The sequence below is a fragment of the Ictalurus furcatus genome, chromosome 22, assembly GCF_023375685.1.
Source record: "Ictalurus furcatus strain D&B chromosome 22, Billie_1.0, whole genome shotgun sequence".
NCBI classification, from domain to species: Eukaryota; Metazoa; Chordata; class Actinopteri; order Siluriformes; family Ictaluridae; genus Ictalurus; species Ictalurus furcatus.
In genome coordinates, this window is record NC_071276.1 from 18891648 (window position 1) to 18915541 (window position 23894).

At 42.1% G+C, this 23894-nt stretch overlaps 1 protein-coding gene across 1 annotated transcript; it reads left to right on the forward strand.

The window, feature by feature from the left end:
* Positions 1-457: 457 nt before the first annotated feature.
* Positions 458-22261, forward strand: txnrd2.2 (thioredoxin reductase 2, tandem duplicate 2). The gene is made up of 18 exons (XM_053610756.1): positions 458-484; positions 785-925; positions 1807-1872; positions 2151-2207; positions 2344-2491; positions 4256-4330; positions 4695-4773; positions 4885-4947; positions 5148-5218; positions 9399-9418; positions 10321-10412; positions 11892-12066; positions 15856-15992; positions 17110-17205; positions 17366-17458; positions 18449-18520; positions 18598-18695; positions 19245-22261. The coding sequence occupies exons 2-18, from the start codon at positions 841-843 to the stop codon at positions 19366-19368; spliced, it is 1551 nt and encodes a 516-aa protein (XP_053466731.1). The 5' UTR covers positions 458-484; positions 785-840; the 3' UTR covers positions 19369-22261.
* Positions 22262-23894: the final 1633 nt, after the last annotated feature.

A 23894-nucleotide genomic window follows, 5' to 3' on the forward strand; every position in this document is an offset into this window, starting at 1 on the left:
ATTCAGACAAGCCCCGCCTTCTGTACGGGGATTGGTGAATAGTTTCCCCGTCTTCAGCTTTTCTGCTTTCTGATTGGTTAAAATTCGAATTAAAAGTCCGTGAGATAAAAACGTTGCTGAACATGCTGATACGAAAAAATAAATGAATATATATATATATATTTTAAATGCGCAATGTTTAATATTTATACACCACAAAATGGACTGACACTAGAGTGACTTTTATATCATTTTCTCCAAGAAGTATTAGCTCAAAATATTGAAAAGGATAAAGCAAGAAATAATGTACACTTTTGGTGAAATCATTTATAAATTCTTGTATATTTTTGGTCGTTAATCGAACCGTGTTTTTTTTTTTAATTATTATATATTTTGATAATATAAATCATAAAAACCCAAGACAGCTCTGCTTAACAGAATAATATTTAACAAGATTGCTATGGTGATAAAACCGCCTTCTTAACGTCCATTCAGAAGACTGCTTGTGAGTATGCACCAGCCAATCAAAAAAAAAAAAAATCGTTGATTTAAAAGCAAAGCTGAAATAATTGGCGAATATTTAATTTTTTTTTTTTGAAATAGAAAGTTAATTTAAGGTTTTACAACATGGTAGAAAATATGTTTTAAAAAAAAACGGATTTCCAAAACATCATATAACGTGATATATATTTTACATTAATTTCAAAGACACTATTTTGACTTATGTTTGTAACGCATATCAATATTTATTCATTTATATATGTATTTATTTACGTATTTATTTATAAGTTGGAATTTGTATCAGGCACCTCTCAGGACACTCTTGTCACTCAGGGGGTCCTTTCACTTGTGCATAACAACATGGCGGCCGCCTTGTGCAGAGGCAAACACAGACTGAAGCCTTTCTGTCACTTCGCTTTTCAGTTGCCAAGAAGACATTTTACAGGTAAGTACTTCTATTAAACGTTGTACTGGTATGTGTAGTTATTATTCTCGCCAGTGATGTTGATGATACGTGTTCTATTTTGGAAGTATAAAGCGCTGAATTCCGTGTGAGCTGTTTTCCTTCTTCCTGTCCAAGTCAAAAGTAGTGCTTGTTTACTTCATGCAGTGTTCACTAAATGTCCACTAAGGAGCTATAATGGGTTTGTTATTTGGTTGCATCCTAAATGACCACTAAACAGTCTGTAGTAGCTGTATGCAGTAGAGAAAGTGTGAAATAATTGCTACTACTTGGGGTTCAGCATCCTGAGTGCACTATGTAGGGTATGAAATAAGGGCTTGTGTATGTTTGTATCTGGTGTCTTTGTTCAAGCAGGGCGCTATATATGATTTACTAATGCATATCAGTTTAAGGGGGCAATTAGTTTTCCACATGGGTGATAGGTGTTGGGTAACTACTTTTTTTGTTTGTTTGTTTGTTTCAATAAATAAAGAAAGAAAAACTGTATAGTGTGTTTACTCAGGTTGCCTTTGTCTTATGTTGTATTTTGTTTGAATATCTAAAACGTTTTAGTATGAGAGATGCACAAAAAACAAAAGAAATCAGGATGGGGGCAAATACTTTTTCACAGCACCGTATGATAACGTTCAGAGAACATCCAGAAAACTAGACAGATTGAGCATTATTTGAAGCTTTTGATTATTTACTTATAATAATAATAATAATAATAATAATTATTATTATTAGTAGTAGTAGTAGTAGTAGTAGTAGTGTTATTACGTGAGGAATAAACTGCATGGATGTGCTGGTTTTTTTTTTTGATGAATCAGCGTTAGTTAATCTGTGAATTTTTATTGTAACTGAACGCTCCTCTGTACTTACAGGATCGTTTGATTATGACCTGGTGGTTATCGGTGGTGGATCTGGAGGTTTGGCGTGTTCCAAAGAAGGTATATACAGGAGACTGTATATTTAGCAAAATATCTGAATGTTGTGTTTCCGTGTCTCGGTTTATTGTCCAGTTCCTACATGGTGCTTCTTACAGACTAAAGTACACACGTCACACATTTATAAGTCATAACTTCCTGTATCTGTGTGTATGTTTAAATCGGCAATTATCAGTAATGCAGAACATTTTAGAAATAACATCCAAGAAAAGTCCGTATTTATGTGTGTGTGTGTGTGTGTCAGAGAATCGTGTCTTCAGTCTGGTCTGTTCTTTCCACAGCGGCTCAGTTGGGGCAGAACGTGGCTGTTCTGGATTATGTCGAACCTTCAGTGAGGGGTATCACGTCCTAAATCCTCGCTCTATGAGATTATAGAGATAATGTGTGGTGGTTTTTTTTTTTTTTATTTTATTTTTTTAGGGATTTTTCATTTTTGTGTGTGTGTGTGTGTGTGTGTGTGTGTGTGTGTTTCAGGTACTAAATGGGGTATCGGCGGAACGTGCGTAAATGTCGGCTGCATTCCTAAGAAGCTCATGCACCAGGCCGCTCAGCTCGGCACGGCGCTCAAAAACGACTCGGAGAAATACGGCTGGCGGATCGCCGGTCCTGTGTCTCACGACTGGTGGGTTTCCGTCAGATTAAACCGAGGGATGTTTACTACACTGGCCAGGAAAGAATAGCTTCTGTTCTGCCGTGTGGACCAAGAAATCCCGGTTTGGGTTTCTGCTTAACGTTGATTTTTTTTTAATACGACTGGATAGAACTGCTACTGACTGCTCTCCTTTCCTAGGAACCCGAGGCGGTTCTAGTGTTTCACTTTTTTTTGTTTTTTTGTTTTTTTAAATCACAGGTTATATTTACTAAAATTCGAACACAGACTTAATCTTCAGGCTTTGTCGATCGTTTAGAGTCCTCATCCTCTGAACTGAAATCCTCAGAATAATTCATACGAAGACGACCAGTGCTCCAGTACCGCAGGTGGCGCTGTTTAAAACCTCTTCACAATTTCCACAACTACAGGAAGTAGATTATTGCACTTCAAAGCCATTTCGACCGTGGCGCACCGCGAATGGCGCCTCCGCGTGACGTCCACAATTACGTCGTGTAGTTCACGGAAGCCAGAATGTCGTCTCCGATATTCAGAGGAGCTCGCGGTTTATAAAAATCACCGCACGTTTGGGCCGAGACGCGTCACGTGACGCCATGCTGAAAAGTCAGGGTGTTTGGTCAGAGCCCTCTTCGGTTCTCGTGCGTCAAACGTGAGTTCAGCTAAAAGATGTACCATTTATTTACCAACAACCGGTTTTCCGCAAAAAAAGCGCAAAAATAAACTCTGGAAATTGATGAAACTGAGCCCTTTTTTAAAAGATTTTGACTTTTTTTTCCCCCCCTCTTCCACAATTACAGTCCACAAGATGATTGATTTAGAGCACCGATCATACATTTATGTATTTGTCCAGACTGTGGTGTTTATCGGGCCACGTGTTTGACACCCCTGCTCTAATCTCTAACCTAATGATGGATATCATCAAATATTCCACATTAGCACCATCTAGTGGTAAAAAAATATATTAATACCTCACTCACTCTGCCCAATTAGAATATTTTATTATATTATTATTTTATAAAGTTTACAGACGCTCGACTGAAACGTTTCTCATGATGTTAAAAAGCTTTTGATCTGAAGGTGTGTGATTAAACGTGTGAAATCGGTGTCGTAGAGAAAAATATAATCGTGCCGACGTGTCCGTTTCTTTCATTAGAAAACCAACGTTTTATTTACAAAATGATCTTTTTTTTTAAACGGACGACTCGGAGGGAAATATTCCAAAAAGCAGGCGATGAGAGTCGGGCGTCGGTGTGAACTCCTTTAACACTGTTTAAAAAGCATCTCAGGGAAATTCCTCAAGAAATCGCTCGAGAAAACGCCGAGAAAACATTCCCGGAAATTCTCGGCAAAATGGGCGTCGACTTTGAAGACGCTAAAATATTAAATTATTTTTGATTTATTTTGGATCACGACATAATTCCCATAGTTCCATCTGTGTTACTCCAGAGTTTTGATGACTTAATAATAATTATTATTATAAAATGTGGAGAAAATAAATAATTAAAATAAAGAATGATATATTATAATTTTTTTTTTTAACTTAAATCAGTTTATCCTTCACTCAATTTAAAGTTAATGCTTTTTAAAAGTTTATTAATTAATTTATTAATATGCTTTTTTTTAAAAAAATCTTTCTTTGTGTCCTTTTAAATTTTTTAAAAAAAATTTACTGTCGTATTTTCAATCTAAGACTTTAACCCTGTTAGTGTAATTTCTTTAGCTTTCTCTATTTTGTGTGTGTGTGTGTGTGTGTGTGTGTGTGTGTGTGTGTGGTAGGGCGACCATGGCAGGATCTGTGCAGAGTTATGTGAAATCTCTGAATTGGGGTCACCGAGTTCAGCTGCAGGACAAGTGAGTGCAACACACAGTTAAAATACTTCCCCACAGGAACAGTGGTATAAGAGGAATAAACCCGTCAGGACGCGCTGGTAGAAGGAGGGAAGAGTCAGCGTCACAGCGTCAAGTGACTCGCTTCACATCGTCGATCCCGCCGTGGATTGTTTCGCTCTAACGGCACGACCCGGAGTGTGTACTTCTTCTGCTTTACCCGGTCAGATCAGTGTATGAAGTGACGCGGAGATTTAGAAATGAAGAAGAACGAATAACATTGCAGGATGAATAACGTTTTGGTATTTATTTCAGTTCTTTTTGGGTCATACTATGTACGGGGTTTTAAATATACACTTCGTGTGTGTGTGTGTGTGTGTTTGAGCAGGAAAGTGAAATATCTCAATATGAAAGGAAGTTTGGTGGACCGGCACACCATCCGTGGATTAAACGCCAGAGGAAAGGAGGTCTGTAGAAACAGCGTCTCCTGATAAAACGATCACGTTCCTCCCTAAATCCTTGACTCCGCTAAAGCTACAAATTTGTGTCGGGGGCGGGGGGGGTTTTCTTTTGTGCAGGCGACTGTGACGGCCAGGAACATAGTGATCGCGACCGGCGGGCGTCCAAAATACCCCGCGCATGTGAGCATGTGCTTGAGAGTTGTTGTTTGACCTTGATGTATTTTTTTTTTTTTTGTGGGAGAGCGGTTGATAAAACTCACTCCCTCTGTCTGTCTGTCTCAGTTTAATTACTTCTGTTCAGCCTGTCAGTGATGGAAAGAATTTTTTTTTAAAAAAGTAGGTTTGGATGACAGGCTGAAGATTAGCGTGGTGTGTTTCAGGTCCCGGGAGCGAGAGAGTACGGCATCACCAGCGACGATCTCTTCTGGCTGAAAGAGTCTCCGGGAAAAACGTGAGTGCGTGACGAGTGTTCCTCACAGTACACGAGTCCGTGTAGGTTTTCTCCTCGTTTTTCCTCTCCTCCAGCACACCACATTTGTTAACACGATCAAAAACGTACATTTCATCTCCCCTTTGAAACCGATTAAGGGGCGGAGCTCAGGTTGTGATGTCACTAAATGACCTTTCCACCGATCGCATCGGTTGTGCAAATCATTAGTGGAGGAGGAAGAGGATGTGGTATTCGGAGACTTCGAGCTGGAGAACATCCATGTGACGCTGGGTAGCTAGCTTGGGGAAATGATTAGTATTTATTAAGATGTTGTCGCTATGGTAACGTTACTGACGGGTCCGGTTTGCCGACGCGTAAATAAATCGCCGAGGATATAACGATGCGGAGCGATGTCACGCGTGAGGTGCTTCTCGTTCGCATGTTCACGATGTTCAGGATTATACGCTCATCGTCCGCTTTAATAGGAACACCTGTACACCTGCTCCTTTATGCAGCGATCGATGCTTGTCTCCCCCCCCCCCCCCACCCCCAAGTTTAGGTGAAATCATCTGTTCCCATAATTCCTGCCTCAGATTCCTGCTCTTGGCCGACAGGAGTGGAACCCGACGTGGTCGTCCGCTGTCGTTTGGGTCGCTGCAGACTTACCTGTTCAGCTCAGACCAGTCTGGACCTCCTCGTCTGATCTCTCTCATCAACAAGGCGTCACCGGAGGTCCGAATTCTCCCGCTCGACATCTTAAAATCAGAGAATTTTCAAACCTGACGCCAGGGTCTGGACGATTTCTTCGGATAACAGTGCAGATGTTCGTGTAGATTAATATTTTTGAACGCGTTACAGTCCTGAAGTAATTTAAGAACCCGAGTTGTTGAAGGAAACAGGTGGTGAGCTCTCGTTATCGCTCGGACGTTCCTACATGCGCACTCACTTCAGCAGCTTCGGAGGATGATTTTACATTCAATCCCGATACCGTTGTTGTTGTTGTTGTTGTTGTTAAACGAGTGTTGCGTCCTGTCTTTATACCGTGAATTACCAGACTTTATGTTCTTCTTCCTCTTATTATTATTATTATTATTATTTAAATTATGCCAATTATAGTATATTTATAGTCCAGTAGTAGCCTGTTATTGACCTCGCGTGTCTGTATCCTAAGCTGGAACTATAGTATATCGTGTAACCGGTCTTTTATGTGAACGCGGCAACGCTAACGGGACAAAAACTAAATAGGACCCGCCCACTATGCGGCGCTGAAGTGCTGTTTCATAGGCAGTAGAAACGTTATGTGGAATAAAATAAAAAATAAATAAAAAACCGTGAGTGTAGCTTGAGCTTCCTGTCTCTCCTCACACAGCTGCTGGTGCGCGTGTGTGTGTGTGTGTGTGTGTGTGTGTGTGTGTGTGTGTGTGTGTGTGTGTGTTTGGTTACTGAGTTGTCAGGTGTGCAGCTGGAGGCTTGATGCTGGCGGGGCGTCGCTGAGTGACGGGCAGAATTCTGGGTAAAGACTGGCACGCACACGAGAGGGAGCGAGAAAAGGATGGGGAAAGGGATAAAAGGGCAGAGGAGAGGGAGGTAAAGGAAAAGGGCGGGTGAGAAAAGCTGACGGTAGAAGGAAGGAGCGAGGGAATGAGAGATGGAGGGAGGATGAAGAGTTCAAAAGGGGAGGGAGGGAGGAAATGGTGTGAATCGCACAGAAAACAACACGAGATGGATCAATTTCCGTTAAAATAATCCCGATGTATCGTCTCTTCACAGATTAACACGTCTGGCGTTTTCCTCAGTTTTCTGGGGTCGCGTGTTTTATCCGTGTTGCTCGTACAGGTGGATTCTTCATTCACGATCGAACAAATCCAGATTTATTCATCAGGAACATTTCCGTCCGTACAGGTTTAGAGGTTTCTTTTTTTTTGTGATTGCGGACAAAAAAAACCATTCGATTTTGCTGCGTCTTTTAAAAAAAACAATCTGCGATGCAGTTTGCGTTGTTTCTGTTTGTTTTTTACGGAAAAACTACTCGAATCGGTGAAATCGCAACGGCACGGAATTGTTCCCCGCGGTCTTTCGCAGTGACGTTCGTCGGTAAACGGGACCGTTTAGCTGTACTCGTGTTCGACGCACGTGAATCGAAGCGGGTGACGACGTCACACGAGGCGTCTCGTCCCGGATCTGCGGAAAACCTACGATTTATTTATTTATTTATTTATTTATTTATTTATTGGGAAATCGCAAGCTCCTCCGAATTTTGCCTTAATTTCTGCGATCGCAAAATCCTTCAGGGGCTGACATTTTAACCCTGTTCGTCGAGTGCACCTAAGACCTGGATTAGTTTAGCTAGATTGTCGTTTTGGCTGGAGAGAGCAGATCTATCAACGCTTCAGATCTCGATCATACAGAGAGAGAGAGAGAGAGGGAGAGAGAGAGAGAGAAGTAAAGACTCGTTGCAGTAAATTTCCCGTAGCTGTGACTGAGCGTGTGAATGTGTGTGTTCATGGTGGACTGGGTGAACTCTCCTACTGTGATTGGCTCAAGATCCACATCAACCCTGATCATGATAAAGCACTTCCTGAAGATTATAAATAAGTGACTTGAATACAGTCGTGTTCACGCTAACAGTTCTTCTCGTCGTTTAACTAATCCTCGGTAAAACGACGCGTGCACCTGATTGTGTATAGAGAGATATATCAGGTGCTTCTAAATGTGCTGTTTAAATCTTGCTTTTGTTCAGTAATCTGCCACTGAGAGAGTTTGAGCTTTGTTGTCTTGGCAACGGGTCCAGGCTCATGTCAGTCAGTCCGCAGGAGTGATGTTTCTCCCTCATTTGCGTCCGTTGAAAAGCGTTTTGTTTAGACAGCGATGTTCGTTATGGTAGAGATCTGTCCAGGTTCCTCTCAGCGTCGTCTCCTGTTTTAATCCCGGGATCGTGCAGGACGAGAGGACGGCTGCGGTTACTGTCATACACACCGAGTGTTTCAGTGCAGTGAGTGGAGGGGAGAAGTGCCTGGATTTGGTTCCTAAATCCCCCCAAAGCCATGATACAAAAGTGCACTAACTGTAGAGGGGTGTTGGCTCTCAGGGTGGCGCGCGTTGTGTGTGTGTGTGTGTGTGTGTGTGTGTGTGTGTGTGTGTGTGTGTGTGTGTGTGTGTGTGTGTGTCCATAGCATGCAGGAATCACTCAGCAGAACCTTGTCTGGGCTGAGACACTAACAACATAACGTCACGTTTTCACCTGTGTTGCCACACACACACAAACGCACACACACATCCAGTTCCTCTAAAATCTTACATTTAGACATCTGTTCTCGCCTCGTCTTCTGTTCTTCAGGGTAATCTGACTTTTTGCTCCTTTTTTTAATCGTTTTTTATTATTTAGAGCTTAAAATATCCACCAGACGTTCTGTCAGAAATGGTGCCAATAAATTGTAACTTGGTTTTACAGAAATTTCAGAACTGTCACTTTTTACACTGAGAAAAGGAATTATTTTTCTGTCCACCAGGTTTTTCCAACTTTTTGGTGAATGCGAACTTCACCTTCTTCTTCTTCTTCTTCTTCACCTTCTTCTTCTTCACCTTCTTCTTCTTCTTCTTCTTCTTCTTCTTCACCTTCTTCTTCACCTTCTTCTTCTTCACCTTCTTCTTCTTCACCACCTTCTTCTTCACCACCTTCTTCACCTTCTTCTTCTTCTTCACCTTCTTCTTCTTCTTCACCTTCTTCTTCTTCTTCACCTTTTCTTCTTCACCTTCTTCTTCTTCACCTTTTCTTCTTCTTCTTCTTCTTCACCTTCTTCTTCTTCACCTTCTTCTTCTTCTTCTTCTTCACCACCTTCTTCACCTTCTTCTTCTTCTTCTTCTTCTTCACCTCCATGGAATTTTCTTGAAGCTCCGACTTGGCAGCTTCCATGGTTAGTGTGTTGCCATAGAAACCGCCCCCCCAATCCCAAGTCTGAGGTGATGAACGGTTCTGAGTAGAACCTCCCAAGTTTTCATCTTTCAGTAACAGTAATCTGAGCTCCATATTTATGAACCGCTCTCTATTCAACACCACCGTATATCGATAGTGTTAACTGCACAGAGGAATTAGTAAATGGTCTCCACAATGCCAACGTTCACGTAATAATATGCAAAACATATGTAAACCCTCGTTGTGGCTCTAAACGTGTTTTTTTTTCTGTGATGTTTTTCTTTTCAGACTCGTCGTCGGAGCCAGCTGTATCCTTCAGTCTCACCGTGTTGCTGCAGAACGTTAATCCTTCCTCATATATCATCCTAACATCCTGTAGACAGGAAGTTAAACAGAGGATCCAAAGAACAGAGCAGAGGAACACGATGATTCTAGTTCGTGTCACTACAACAACATATAAAGAAACGTCCCATCTAGAAACCCTAGAACACGCCTAGAACATCTTTTATACGTTTACGGGTAACTTTTGAAATGATTGCGGAATGAAATAAAAGTGTTGTATGACATGTAGCTCGACGTTATAATACCTGAACATCCCTGCAGTCTACATCAGGGTTGTGCGAACTGCTAATTAGCCCATTAGCACCCGGTTTGAGTTTTAAATCTAATTTTACGTGGCTGTTTACCGCATCGAGTCTGTTGCCACTTTTATAAGATGTGTTTATGTAATATTTGAGTATTGCTAACATTGTTTTTTAGTTTAAACAGATTTAAAATCTGTTTCGGCTCTTATTTCCCTTTAACTCTAATCCACTGGGCCTGTGTATGATGTTAAACGCCGGTTTTAATGCAGAGTTATATAGCTGTAGAGTCATATTTCTATCTTTTTTAAAAAAAATGAAATTCAGAACATTAAACCGAGTCGCCCCAAAACTCGGCTTACCTCAACGTGACATGCGTATGGAAATCTATAAATACTGACGTTTTAAGTTTTAAAATATATTTGAAACGTCTGTCTTTTAATAAGATGTAAGGAAACAATCGTCAAGATTGGTATAAAAGCAGGACGTTATTTGCTTTATTGCCGGTTTGTTTGTTTCGTTTTATAGTTCTTCGGGTTGTAAAGGTTCGTCTTAGTCTAAGATGGGAAATTATTTGAGGCCGTGCGCGACCGATACTAGTCGTGTTTTCCTGAGCCCGGGGTGCGAAGACGTGGCTTTGGAGTGCGCTGGTTTTCTGACCGGCGTCGGACTGGACGCCACCGTGATGGTGCGTAGCATCGCCCTCCGCGGATTTGATCAGGTACTGCACCCAAACCGGAAACTGCAGCCGTTGTTTAGTCACGTGAACACAGACAATTTCACCTTTTATATCGTGTTGTATTTCCCGCCCTCCAAGTGCTTCTGAATTCTCAATTCTGATTGGTCACAAGGTGTTGATCAGCAGCAGGTTTATATAACGCGCTCGTTCTTATACCTGATCGTTTCTATGGTAACGGCTCGTTCACAGGGACTTGTACGACAGACTTAGATTGTGTGTGTATATATACATATATATAAAAAATAATATTGTTGGCAGGTTGCTGTGTTCTACGTGGAATAAAACATCTTCAGGGCACGCTGTGATGGGGAAAAACAATCAACAGCAGGGTGGCTTCATGTTTATTCGTTAATAAATAATACACTGCAGTATTTGTATTCTTTTTGAAAGCTGTGTATGTAACTAGACAAGCAAAGCCTGCACTATTCTACAATTACACTTATTTTAATTCAAATGTTTACACGTTATCATCATCATTTGACTAGATTCCATCTCGTGATGATGAATTTAGCTGTTATTGTGTCTGTCAGGAAGTTATAATGTCAGTACACGTCTGTTTGGCAGATTTGGGCCAGAGCGTAATTGCAGAGGATGAAACCTGTCCGTGCTTAAAAGCCGTCTTGTGAAAATAACACGTGCACAATTCATAGCAGCTCTGTGTAGTGAGTCACCTCGGCAGCATCAAAACAGGATACCGGACTTGACCAGACCTGTTTTACGTCCTTGTTTTGGGTTGTAGAATCTCTAATTATTGGTTTTAGTCTAATGCCATCATATAATCAAACTGCCATCACTATTAGAAAGTAATAGAAGGTGCGAGGTGATGGCCAGGTCCGAAATTACTCAAAAAAATAAATAAATAAATAGTCAACATTGTAAACTTATTATTTTTTTAAAAAAAATTTACATTTATTTTAATTAAAAATGGAGTAAGTGATCACATTTATGGATAGTAATTTGTAGGTAAATATCATCTCTAAATGACTTTAAATGAACATAAGTGATTATCCTGATTTGTCATTCTCAGCGCAGGGTGTCTGCGGTACATGTTTGCAAACGTTCTACAAAATTAAAAGTAGTTTTTTCTTTAAGTAGATTTGTTTTTTTTTTTCCACCTCTTTCAGCAGTCCTGAACTGTAAATATATATACATGGTTTTTTTTTTGTTTGTTTGTTTATTTGTTTTTTTGTTTTGTTTTTTTACATTTTGATCAACATTTGAATATTATGAAATTGAATATTTGAATAATTATGCCAATGTTAATTACATTTTTTTGGTTAAAATTGGAATATTTGCTTTTAATAGAAATGACAGTTTAATGACGATTCACATGTCGTGGGATTATATGTAATCTGCGGGGGGGGGAAAAACTGGATATGCTTTTAAATACGTTTTGCATGAAAGGGTTAAATAGTGAATATTTAAGAAACCTAGCTGATGCTTTTCCTCTGGTTCCCGCAGCAAATGGCTCGTTTGGTGACGGATCACATGGAGGCTCACGGCACTCGTTTCAGCTGGAGCTGCGTTCCTAAGAAGGTGGAGAAACTTCCGTCAGGGCTTCTACAGGTCACCTGGACCGATACACAGAGCCAGCAGGAACATCAGGACACGTTCAGCTCAGTGCTGTGGGCTGTAGGTGAGGACAGATCTCACGGTTATATACCGCACGTGATTCCGGCAACGTGAAGCTACACGCCTTTTTAATGGTGAAAATGACCAATGTCAAAAGGATGAACAAGGCGGAATGACACATATATATATATATATATATATATATATGTGTCATTCCGCCTTGTTTTGTTATATATATATTTTGTATATTATATATAACAAAACTAAACAAGGCAGAAGTAATGTCAATGGATCACAGTAACAAAATAAAAACAAGGTGGAAGTAATAGTGACTACGTCAAAGGATAAACATGGAAGTAATACCAAAAATAAATAAGAGGAGTAACCAAAATGACCTACGTCAAATGACGAACACAAAAAAAAAAGTTAAAATTATAATAAATAATAAAAAATAATAATAATTTGGAGAAGTAATAAAATGGATGTACACCAAAGCACAAAGAAGGTGAAAATAATTTTAAAAATTACCTATTTTTAGACCTATGCTTAATAAAACCATGGCAGAAGAAACAAAAAGACGTATTTGAAAGGATAAACACGGCAGCAGCTGCAAGAATGGCCTTCATCAAATCCCGAAAACAGCCTATGCTGAATAAAATCAAGGCAGAAGTGATATATGATCTGTGTGGATCATCAAAATGACTCGGAATCAAATGCTAAATGATTCTTCAAGTCATATTTCTAATAAGCAAGTTTTTACTTTCCCACACATTGTAGTAGTCACTTTATCACTATCTTACTTTACTGGCTGAAAAAATAAAATAAAAAAATGCATTCCTTTACTTTTATATATGTATATAAAAAAGGGAAATAAAGGCGTCCTGTCATTTTTGGCCGCTCTGAGAGTTTAGCTCTGCTCCTGTAGTCATGTGCAACCCATCGTTCTTAAATAAAATCTTTCAACATTTGGTAGTTTTTTTTTTTTTTTTTTTTTTTTTAAATCTCGCATGCAAACATAAAGAGCAAACCGCAGCGTCAGCACACTGAGGAGTATCATATCTGACAACAACATCATAAAGCGTGAGTAGGAATCATCAGGGGACGTGTTCATCACCGGCTCAGGATGCAGCAGGGCTCTGAGGGTCGCCATATTCCCCGCTTCGCTCTCTCACTCCGGCCTTTTCCTCCTTTTCCTTTTATTCTGCTGTGTTCTGTTCATCCCTCAGCGTGTGTCCTTACAGTCCGTGTCCACATTGTCTTTCTCTGCTGTTCCGCTTGGAGTTTATTTATTGGCAGTTGAACGATGTTTCCCTGAAAGCCGATGATGATGATGATGATGAGGATGCTTTGGCCTCCCATCGAGACGGAGAATGATGAGGTCATAGCAGATGTCTTTATTAGTCTGTGTTTGAAATGAAAACACTGTACATGCAGCGCACTGCATTTTCAACTTTGCTCTCTCTGATTTTTCTTTATTTATATTTCTCTCTCTGTGTCTGTGTCTGTGTCTGTCCGGAAACATATAAAAGCATTCCGTGTTAACTCTGAGCGGTGGAATTTTCTGACCGAGATGACGCCCCTCTCCATCCTGGCTGCACTCTTCCTCTTTCGCAGGTGTCTGATGGAGGGCAGGAAGGAGCAGATTTCCTCTAGCATTCAGCTCTTATTGCTCCCATGCCAATAATACACACTGGCAGTCTGTCCGTTTTACAGCCCGGCCTGTTCAGGCATTTTTATACTAATATTACGTTTGTTTGTTTGCTTTTTTTTTTTAAGTTGTACTTTCTCTGTACTGTTCTCTGACACGTGCCAGTTTCATACTGGTCATCATTACCTGAACAATACTGACCTAAATCTCCTTTATTTTTTATTTTTATATAATATATAATACACAAAGTAGCACGGTTAGGATTTGTGTTGGGCGTGTCAGAACCAGCAACAGCTTTTAAACAAGTTTAGCCATTATTTATGTTTCAGAATTAGGTTTTTAGCCCATTATGGGGTGGTTTTTTTTTTTTTTTTTTTTTTTTTTTTTTTTGGGTGTGTACTGGCTGTGAAATGCTTTTGGTAAATATCATGACTGGACGACAAATATCACTGAGCCCATGCAGAAGTTAATAACACAATGATAAAACCTCGGATAAACGCAGAGGTGAATAAATAAAAGGACCCACCGTGACTCAATATAAGGAAGAAGTAGCTAAAAATGACCCACGGTAAATACAAATCAGGAAAAAGTAACTAATAATAAAAATAATGTGTAAGTCATAATATGTGACCCACAGCAAGGAGGACTGAGGAAGATGAGCTGCGGGAGAAAGACGGAACATCGACACGCCGGATGTTACTGTTTTGTCCGTTCCAGCGTAAAATCAAGGACACGGTTTCGCTCTTGTGTGGGGTTTTTTTTTTTTTTTTTTTTTTGCGCTTGTAGACAGAGGCACCCTTTCACTGCGAGCTCTTATCACACAGACACGGGGGAGGTGTGTGTGTGTGTGTGTGTGAGAGAGAGAGATTTGTTCGCTCTACTTATGTACACCAAACTTTCTACAGACTTTTAGCATCTTCAACAATGCGAAGCGACATGTGTAACTGTTCTGCGTTAAGTTGTTTATTGTATTCACGGTAATTTGCCTAAGCTTGTAAATTCGAATGGCGTTTATCTTCACGATAACACCGTATCGACGATCTTCTCTTCGTATCGACGCTGTTCGAGGGACGGAGGTTTCTCCTTATGAAGTACAATAGAAAGGAAAAGTAGAAAATATTCAATCCAGCGCTTTTGCTTTGGTCTTTTCAGCGGGAGATTCACATCTAGAGTAACATCTGCTGTTTTCGTACGTGTTGCAGTAGATTACTTACTAATATGGAGAGGTTTATGTTTGTGGTAATAATCACGTGCACGTGTTTTGTAGTTGAACCTGAGGTTTGTGTAGCGTGCGGAGTTTTAAATGTAGTCCTCATGTTGTTTTGCCGGCGCTGTGATTCCATGCGGAGTGATATGACTTTGGCCATGTTGCCTACTTTGACATTGTGTGTGTGTGTGTGTGTGTGTGTGTGTGTGTTTCAGTTGGAGGAAGTTGTTCTTGGGGTTTAAGCAGGAAGTCAGTGTTCTGGAGTTTGTTGTGTATTTTGGTTGATCGCACCAGTGTTGTACGTCTGGGTTCTGTAGCCTTAACACGGTGTTTATTGTGATTTGCCGTGTGTTTTGTTGTTTAGGGGGGAGGGGTGAGCGTCGACAGGCATGCCTCAGCCTTCTGACAGGAAGTGACAAGAATTACAGTATAGGCTCCAGGTGGCTGATGGGATACACATGCTTGTCTACTCGTTAGTAAATCTGCAGACAGACAGACACACTGATGATTCCAGCTGTGCAGATGTTTTGTTCAAAGAAAAGATTTTGAATGAGAAAATGATTATCAAAACATACCATCAAACAACATTTCACCTTCACATCACTGGATGGATACAGAGGCCACGCCTCCTTCACTCATACTGACAACATCATAAAGCGTGAAGGCCACACATACTTCTGTGACTGACAGGTACAGAGGCCACGCCTATTTTACTGCAAATTACAGGTACAGAGGCCACGCCTCTTTCACTGTCATTGATGGGTACAGAGACTACGAAGACTGTTGGCAACGTTATAGAGGACGCATACTGTGAATGACCGACTCAAAGGCCACGCCCACTTACTGGTACAGGATGACTGGCCACACCTCCTCCATTGATTTTGATTTGAGAAATTCATTGAATATATTAACATTTGTGTTTTTTTTAAAAAAAAAACAGTAACGTGAGAGTGTGTGTGAGTGTGTGAGGTGTAATTACAGTAAAGCTCTGACTGCAGGTCGAGCTCCTGAAAGCGGAACACTGAACTTGCAGCACGTCGGCGTTCAGCTCAACACAAACACGGGCAAAATCATCGTAGATGATGATGAGCGAACATCCGTGCCCAATATTTACGCCATCGGAGACATCGCACAGGTACTGAGGACCCACACACACACACACACACACACACACACACACCTTAATACATCTCTGACACAGCTCGCAGGCTGATCATATATCCGAACTGTCAATCATCTCAAGCACCTGTGTGATTTCTGGTACACACACACACACCACACAGGCTGCTTCACTCTTCACAGCTGACGGCGTTTTTCTCCTTTCATGCCTGCCAGAGCTGCTCACTTTTTTTTTTTTTTTTTTTATAAACGAAACACACCTGGCATTACAGAAATAAAAGCTTTACAGCCCAGCTGCCTACACACACACACACACACACACACACACACACACACACACACACACACACACACACACACACACTTCTTTCTGTCTATCTGTCTCACAGACTGATGCAACCACCAGCTAATCTGCTCTTTCCTTCTTTCCCATCTCTTTATGTCTGTCTGTCTCTGTCTTTGTCTATCTGCCGGTCTCTACCTGTCTGTCTGCCCATCCCTCTGTCTCTCTCTGTCTTTCTGATTTCTCTCTCTCTGTCTCTGGCTTGTATTCTCGGTCTGTTCATCTTTCTCACGCTCTCTGTCAGTCTCCATCTGTCTGTCTGTCTGTCTCTGAATATCTGTCTGTCAGTCAGTCTTTGTCTATGTGTCGGTGTAAGTCAGAGTGCTGGAGTGTTTGCCTGCAGCTTTTCCTCTCTCTCTCTCTCTCTCTCTCTCTCTCTCTCTCTCTCTCTCTCTCTCTCTCTCTCTCTCTCTCTCTCTCTCTAATCCGCAGTATGACTGACACTGACATTATGTTCCAGAGGTAACCGTCTCCCGAGCATGTCTGATCTTCCTGATCAAACCGTTTAGCCGCACATCCGTCCATAACGCAGCCGGTGCACAGTGAAGTGTGTGTGTATATATACACGCGCACTTTTGGAGTGTGTTTGAGTGTCCGAGTTTGAGAAGTTTTCACTTTTACCTTCACTATATCCTTAATCCAGTGGATCCATCAGATTATTAGTTGCTGTTCCACAATCAGCTTTATACAGTATATGTATCAGTATATGCTCATGCAGGTGCATCAGTCGTGTGTGTGTGTGTGTGTGTGTGTGTGTGTGTGTGTGTGTGTGTGTGTGTGTGTGTTTCAGGGTCGTCCTGAGCTCACCCCGACGGCCATCAAAGCGGGTAAACTCCTGGCTCAGCGATTAGCCGGTCACTCCAACCAGCTCATGAACTACGACGACGTGAGTTCAACAAAGCAACAAGTGCATCCGTGCCGCTGTAGGAAAATAATCAACGACTGGGTGGTGTGATGAAGCAGAGTTACTGTGATAACCCCAGTGATGATGATGATGATGATGGTGTGTGTGTGTGTGTGTGTGTGTGTGTGTGTGTGTGTATCAGGTGCCCACCACAGTGTTCACTCCTCTGGAGTACGGATGTGTCGGTTTATCCGAAGAAGAGGCCGAGAGGAGATACGGCAGTGACAATATAGAGGTACGACGAACGTTGTGCGTTTCCTGGCGTGTGCCAGTGTGTGTGTGTGTGTGTGTGTGTGTGTGTGTGTGTGTGTGTGTGTGTGTGTGTGTGTGTGTGTGTGTACGCATGCATACACACACCAGCCCTCTCACACCTGTGCATCAATGAATCCCGAACCCTTCTCCAGTGACTGACAGCTGAGTACAGGCTCTGATTGATGCGCGCTGAGCCCGACGACAGACGGGCGCCAGTCAAAAGCGCCGCCTGCGATCGGCCGTGACAGGTGCGCGTCTGCGTCGGGGCTGCCTGCATCGGCACGCGGTTTTCTCTTATTGATGATTCGAGCGGGAAGGTGGGGGTGGATGGGGTGGGGGAACCACATTATGAGAGCAGAACGTCCTTGAAGGTGGCGAAGGCGAAGAAGAAGAAGAAGAAACGGCCAAAAACGTCCTGCCTGAAGAGGTGGGATGATGGTTAACTGTCAGGCGTGCCAAAACAAATAGAAAACAAACGTCTGGAATGACACCCAGGCGGGATCAATGCGCCGTCTGTGCTGTGGTGTTGTAACAAATTCCTACGTTGTGCTGATCTTCACCACTGCTACGACTGTCTGGGAAAACAGATCTCTCAGTAGAGTTTTGAAAGCGAACGCCGTGGTTTTTGTCGATTTTTTTTATTTTTTTTTTTCTTCTTTCTTTTACAGAGCAGTCAGAGAGGACAAAGGCAACATGGCTGTTACTAATTAATCAGTATTTCTTCATAAAAAACAGTGAACTGTATTGTAGTCAAGTGAACGTCTGTATGTTGATTGTACACAGTTCTGGCATCATCTGATCAGATTTATACTTGGTAGCTTAATTGCGATTGGTTTAACCGCGGTCTGTGGCTTACGGGGGCGTGTCGTAGAGTAAATCAGCACTAATGTATACAATAAAACACATCATCGTTAAACAATGTTTTGGTCATTTTAATATCCAGAGTTCTTATTATTCTTATTTTGGTTGCCAGGTGTATCACGCCTTTTACAAACCTCTGGAGTTCACCGTAGCTGAGAGAGACGCCAGTCAGTGCTACATCAAGGTGAGGACTAGGAGACTTGTATTCAAAGTGCATTCGTGTGTACGTGTATATAACACCTTTTGCCATCGTTCCGTCAGGTGGTGTGTGAGCGGGAAGAACCCCAGCGAGTGTTAGGGCTTCACTTTACCGGCCCCAACGCTGGAGAAGTGACCCAAGGCTTTGCGCTCGGCTTCCGGTGAGCGTTTCCGTCCTCCTTTCCGTTGTCTTGTGTGGCATCTGCGCCATTTGGGGTTTGTGGGTGTGGCCTGTCCAGGCTTTGATGAGAGAGCTCTCTCTCTCTCGCACGCGCTCTCTCTCTCTCTCTCTCTCTCCTAACTAACATATTAATCATTGTGAAAATTGGATGCGTTACATGTTACATACTCAGCTTTGTGCTAGTTTTGTTGGCAGATTAGCCAAGAATGATAACTCTAGTAATTACGCCCTAACGCCACTCTCACCAAATGTCTAGCAGCTAAAACAAGGCTGATGTAGCAAACAAATAACATACGAGTCCATCTCACCCAGAATCTTTCCTCTAGTGATATTTCATGGCCAAACAATCACTGCTGTTGTTGTTGTTGTTGTTGTTGTTGTTGTTTTCTTCTTCAGTGAAGTGAAAGCTCTAAATCTTCAGAAGTTCATCGGTTAAGACCGTACTAGCATAAAGTTAAACATGGACACTCTGGACACATTTTGCCAGACTTTGTGGTTTTTTTACGCCTTTGTTTTGTTTTCTTCGCAGGTTCGGGTTCACGTACTCTCAGCTACGCGATACGGTCGGTATCCACCCTACGTGCGCCGAGGAGCTCACCAAACTCCACATCACCAAGCGTTCTGGTCTGGACGCCACGGTGACTGGCTGCTGAGGTTAAACCCCCTCCCTGCCTTAAATACGCCGAACACACGGACCCAAGAAAGGAAGCGATGTCATGCTCGTTTAGCGTCATCCTCTCGTTTTCGGGTTCGTCTCAGCCGCGGCCTGTCGTGACCTTTTGACCTCTCTAGTCTCAAAGAGCACAGTGTTAGGCAGTCGACTTTTTTTTTTAAAACGTTCCTGTAGATGGACCGCTCCGAAACGGTATCCGTTTTGGGGCTGGGCGTAATTTGTGTTGCTTATCAGTCGTTTATTTATTTATTTATTTATTTAGTTAGTTCGTTTTCGTTTTTATTCATTTTATTTTTTTAGCTCCATGATAACGCAGTAAGACTCTAGAGAAGCAACAGTAACCGCAAAACAGGCTCATAAATCAGGATCAAGGCCCCGTTACAGCTCGTTGAAACGAGAGTCGCAGGAGAACGGAGCGGGCCGGCGTTTTTAAAAACATATTCGCGGAATATTGTTGTTTCTCCGGCTGTACTTCCTGTCCATTAGTCATTCTCCGCAGCCGACACTGATGGATGGGCTCGGACCGTCGCCACGGTGATACACCCCGGTTCCCAGGGAAGCGGACAAACACCGGGCGAGCAGCGTGTCAGTCAAACCCCGGGTCGAGAGAGAGCTTGTTTAAACCACTTTTTTTTTCTTTAAACTACAGAGCTTTCCCCTCAGAGCACACAGAGAAAACACACGTGCTCCTTCTCTCCTGGCCTGAGCGACTGGAGCAACATGATCACCTCTGATGAAGGGTGTTTATATAAATACCCCAGTACGCCTGAAGGGGCCAGTATTCACCTCCGTTTCCGACTGTCTTTACCCCACCATGCCTGATCGGTTCAGGGTGAAGGTTAAATCTATCTTCAGTTCGTAGCTTAGATAAACCCAAGATGTGCATCGTGCTAACGAGTGGACTTTTACTTCACGCTGTTAGCAACCTTGGCTTTTATTTTGTCTTTTGAAATTCCACCCAGGATATATTATACTTGTAAATAATTGTGTATTTTTGATAATGTTTAGAATTTAGTTTCTTAATTCCCATTGGTGTTATCAGGGAGAAAGGCTGCCTATCTAGGGGCCCTCCTCCCACACGGAACAAGATTTTGGAATGGAGTAATATCCGGGATGGGATGATGATAATAATAATAATAATAATAATAATAATACAGGTTAGGGATTTTATCTTCACTCCTAAACGATCCCTCCAGGATTTTTGCTATCAAGCAAACTCCGCAATATTCGGAGAAGCTTGCGAATTTAAAATTTTTATTTTTTGGGGGGCATCATGTGACGTCATCACAACGCACGTTCAGCCAAAGCCTAACTAAAGGCTGACCCTGGATATATAACTTTATCACGTTAACATGTAGACCTTCACCTCGTCTTTTACCCCTGACGTTACAGGCTCCGTTTCGGTTAGAACGTCACTCGGAGGTTCAAAGGTTGTAGGGAGGCTCGTTCTGTTTCACCAAGCAAGTTTTCTGTGTTTTTTTTTTATTTTTTATTATTTTTTTTCACCCCAACAGAGAAGGTTTGTTTTTGTCTGATGTGCCTCGGCTCTCTGACTAATGAGGCGCGGGGTGTGCGTGACAGGCCGCTACGGAGACGGAGACGAGACGAGCAGCGCTACCAGGTTTATTTGGACCTGAGGAGGGAGCGAGGGGTCCTGCGTTCATGTGTTTTAGGGAACAGGGGGTGCTGACTGAAGAACCCTGACCCCGGTACACTACCAATAACAATAAGAGCAGCATAGCTGTATCCGACACACACACACACACACACACACACACACCTATAGGGAACATGGAAGGACTGGGACCGGAGTTCCGGCGTGTGAAAACACTTTTTAGGGTCATCGTATTTCATTACTTTTACGCATCGTAACGTTTGTTTGTTTGTTTGTTTGCGATCACGTGTTCATTTAGCTACGCTCAGCTACATTTCTGACGCCGAACACAACAGTAAATCAGATAGCTAGCTCGCTGACTAGCGACACCTAACTAGTAAACTAGCCACACAAGCCGGCTTAACGGAGTTGGGTGCAAAAATTAGTGCCCCCCTCAGCTTTTTTGTGTAAAGGAGGACGGAAAATGTAGCTGTTTTCTACTAGAAAAAACATCAGTGCGACAACAATCCAAAATGAGCAGATAGAGACGTTTTTCTCAGAGGATGTGAAAGGTGCAAGTTGTTGGAGAATATTGTTGTCACGCCCAGAAAAGGGGGATGCGATGTTGCACACACCACGTGTCCTGTGTTGGTATTCGTGTAGTTAAAGACTTTTTTTTTTTTTTTTTTTCCTTCATATTGTTTGTATTGCACTCGATTAAATTAAAAACATAACGATAAGTGATTTTTGCGGCTTAAACATGGCTAAAAATGTGAAGAAAGAAATTTCAGTACCACAAAATATTGTGTAACTTATTACCAGAACATGCCAAGTTCACACTTAAGCATTTATTTCTGACACACACACACACACACACACACACACACACACACACACATGCACACACACTCTGAGGGGTCAGGGTTGAGCTTCTCAGGGGGTCGGTTAATGAGGACCTGCCCCAAAAGCCCTTGTTGGAGAGGGCGGGTCTGATGTGCCCCGGCGTCCCCACTCTGCGTGTGTGTAAATGGCGGAGGTTAATCTGATCTAAAGCTGTGTATCTGTATAATTTATGTGGAAAGTAATAAATGATGAGCGCGAACAGCGCCTCTGTTTCATTAATGATGCAGTGTGTGTGTGTGTGTGTGTCTTCTCTTTTTCCCCTCCTGAGTGTGTGAGGTCAGAGCTTGACAGGGGTCCGTCTGTCAATCTGGGGTGATATGAAGTATCTGTGTGTTCTTGTGTTTGTGACTGTCTGTGCCTGTATTTGTGTGTTTTTATTTCTATATATTTGTGTGTGTGTGTGTGTGTGTGTGTGTGTGTGTGTGTGTGTGTGTGTGTGTTAGTGACACACACTGTGTGGCTTTCTAACTAACCATCACTGTGTATTTGTGCATGGTGTTTGTGTGTGTGTCTCACTGTATGTGTGTCTGAAAGTGTAATGTTATTGTGTGTAGTTGTGTATGTTTTTTGTGTCACTGTGTGTGAGAGAGAGAGAGAGAGAGAGAGAGAGAGAGGTCAGCTCCTCTTCCAGCATCACTGTTCCCACTGTGACCCTGTACTGCAGCGTCCTGTCACTCACGCACACGTGGACAATGGAGCAGATTCCTGGGTGTTTGTTTGCTTAGGGACGGGACTCTCACGCATCGCGTCTCTCTTAAAACTTTCCCTCCTGAGCTTTTAGCGTCTCGTCCGCTCTCAGAAATGGAACGAATGTGTCTAAATCCGCCTTGAAATGCACTTAGCAGAACATGTCAACATGTCAGGCTGCACTCGGGCCACGCTGCGAGCTTTAATCCGTCACCATTGTGGCCTGACAGTCCACCTTACTGAGCGTGTGTGTGTGTGTGGCTTCTTACACAACCCGGCAGCAGTAACACACACTGCCTTGTGTTTGTGTTCCTTTTCTTACCCACAATTCATCTGACCTTGGTCCCTGTTTTAATGTGTTCGATTTAACACGGAAATGGGAAGTGTAATAATTTCCCAACTAACAAACTGTACACTTATTGATTATAGACTTAAACTCGTGTGTGTGTGTGTGTGTGTGTGTGTGTGTGTGTATTGACTGATCTATATTAAATACAACTATAAACTTATTTAAAGGTGTCCCCCCCCCCCCCCCCCCCCCGATTTCCCCTCTAATTTAGTCATGGCCAATTCCCTCTGTTTTTCTGTCGCGCCATTTGGGAGCCATTTTACTTTTTTAAGCGATATTTTACGCCTTTTTATTTATTTGTTTCGTTTTTGGCGTAGGAATTCCAATTTTTCATCGTTTTTCTCCTAGATGGAGGTTGGAAATTCCAGGTTACGTGGTTTAGTCGGACGCAGCATGACGCGTCCTTGTTGTGACGCCATTTTTAATTCTGTTCCATTCATGAATCGCTTCAAATCAATATCTGGGATATTTATACATGCTTAGAAACAGCTAGAGCTTTATTTGTAGACCCCTGGTATACATCCGAGTGGGTTTCGGGTAGGATTCCTTTATCAAGAGAAGAACGTTTTAAATATCCAGTTAACCTCTTAAGGAAGGCTATATATTTTCATTTATTTATTTAAAAGTGTAGTTAAGAGGAAGCTAAAATTGCAGAACGTGAATGCGTTAAACAAGACTACACTTAAAAACGAAACAAAAGCAAAGACGAATAGGAATGAATTCAAGTTTTAAATCCGTTTACACTTACGGATTTTGACAGACGTCCTTATCCAGAGCGACTTGCATTTATTACGTTCATTTATACGTCACAGCAATTGAGGTTTAAGGGCCTTGCCCAAGGGCCCAACAGTGGTAGCTTGGCAGTGCTGGGGCTTGAACTCCTTCTGATCTTCTGAGCTTCTGATCAGTAATCCAGAGCCTTTAACCACTGAGCCACCACTGCCCCCAACTCCAAAACTATAATTATAAAGCT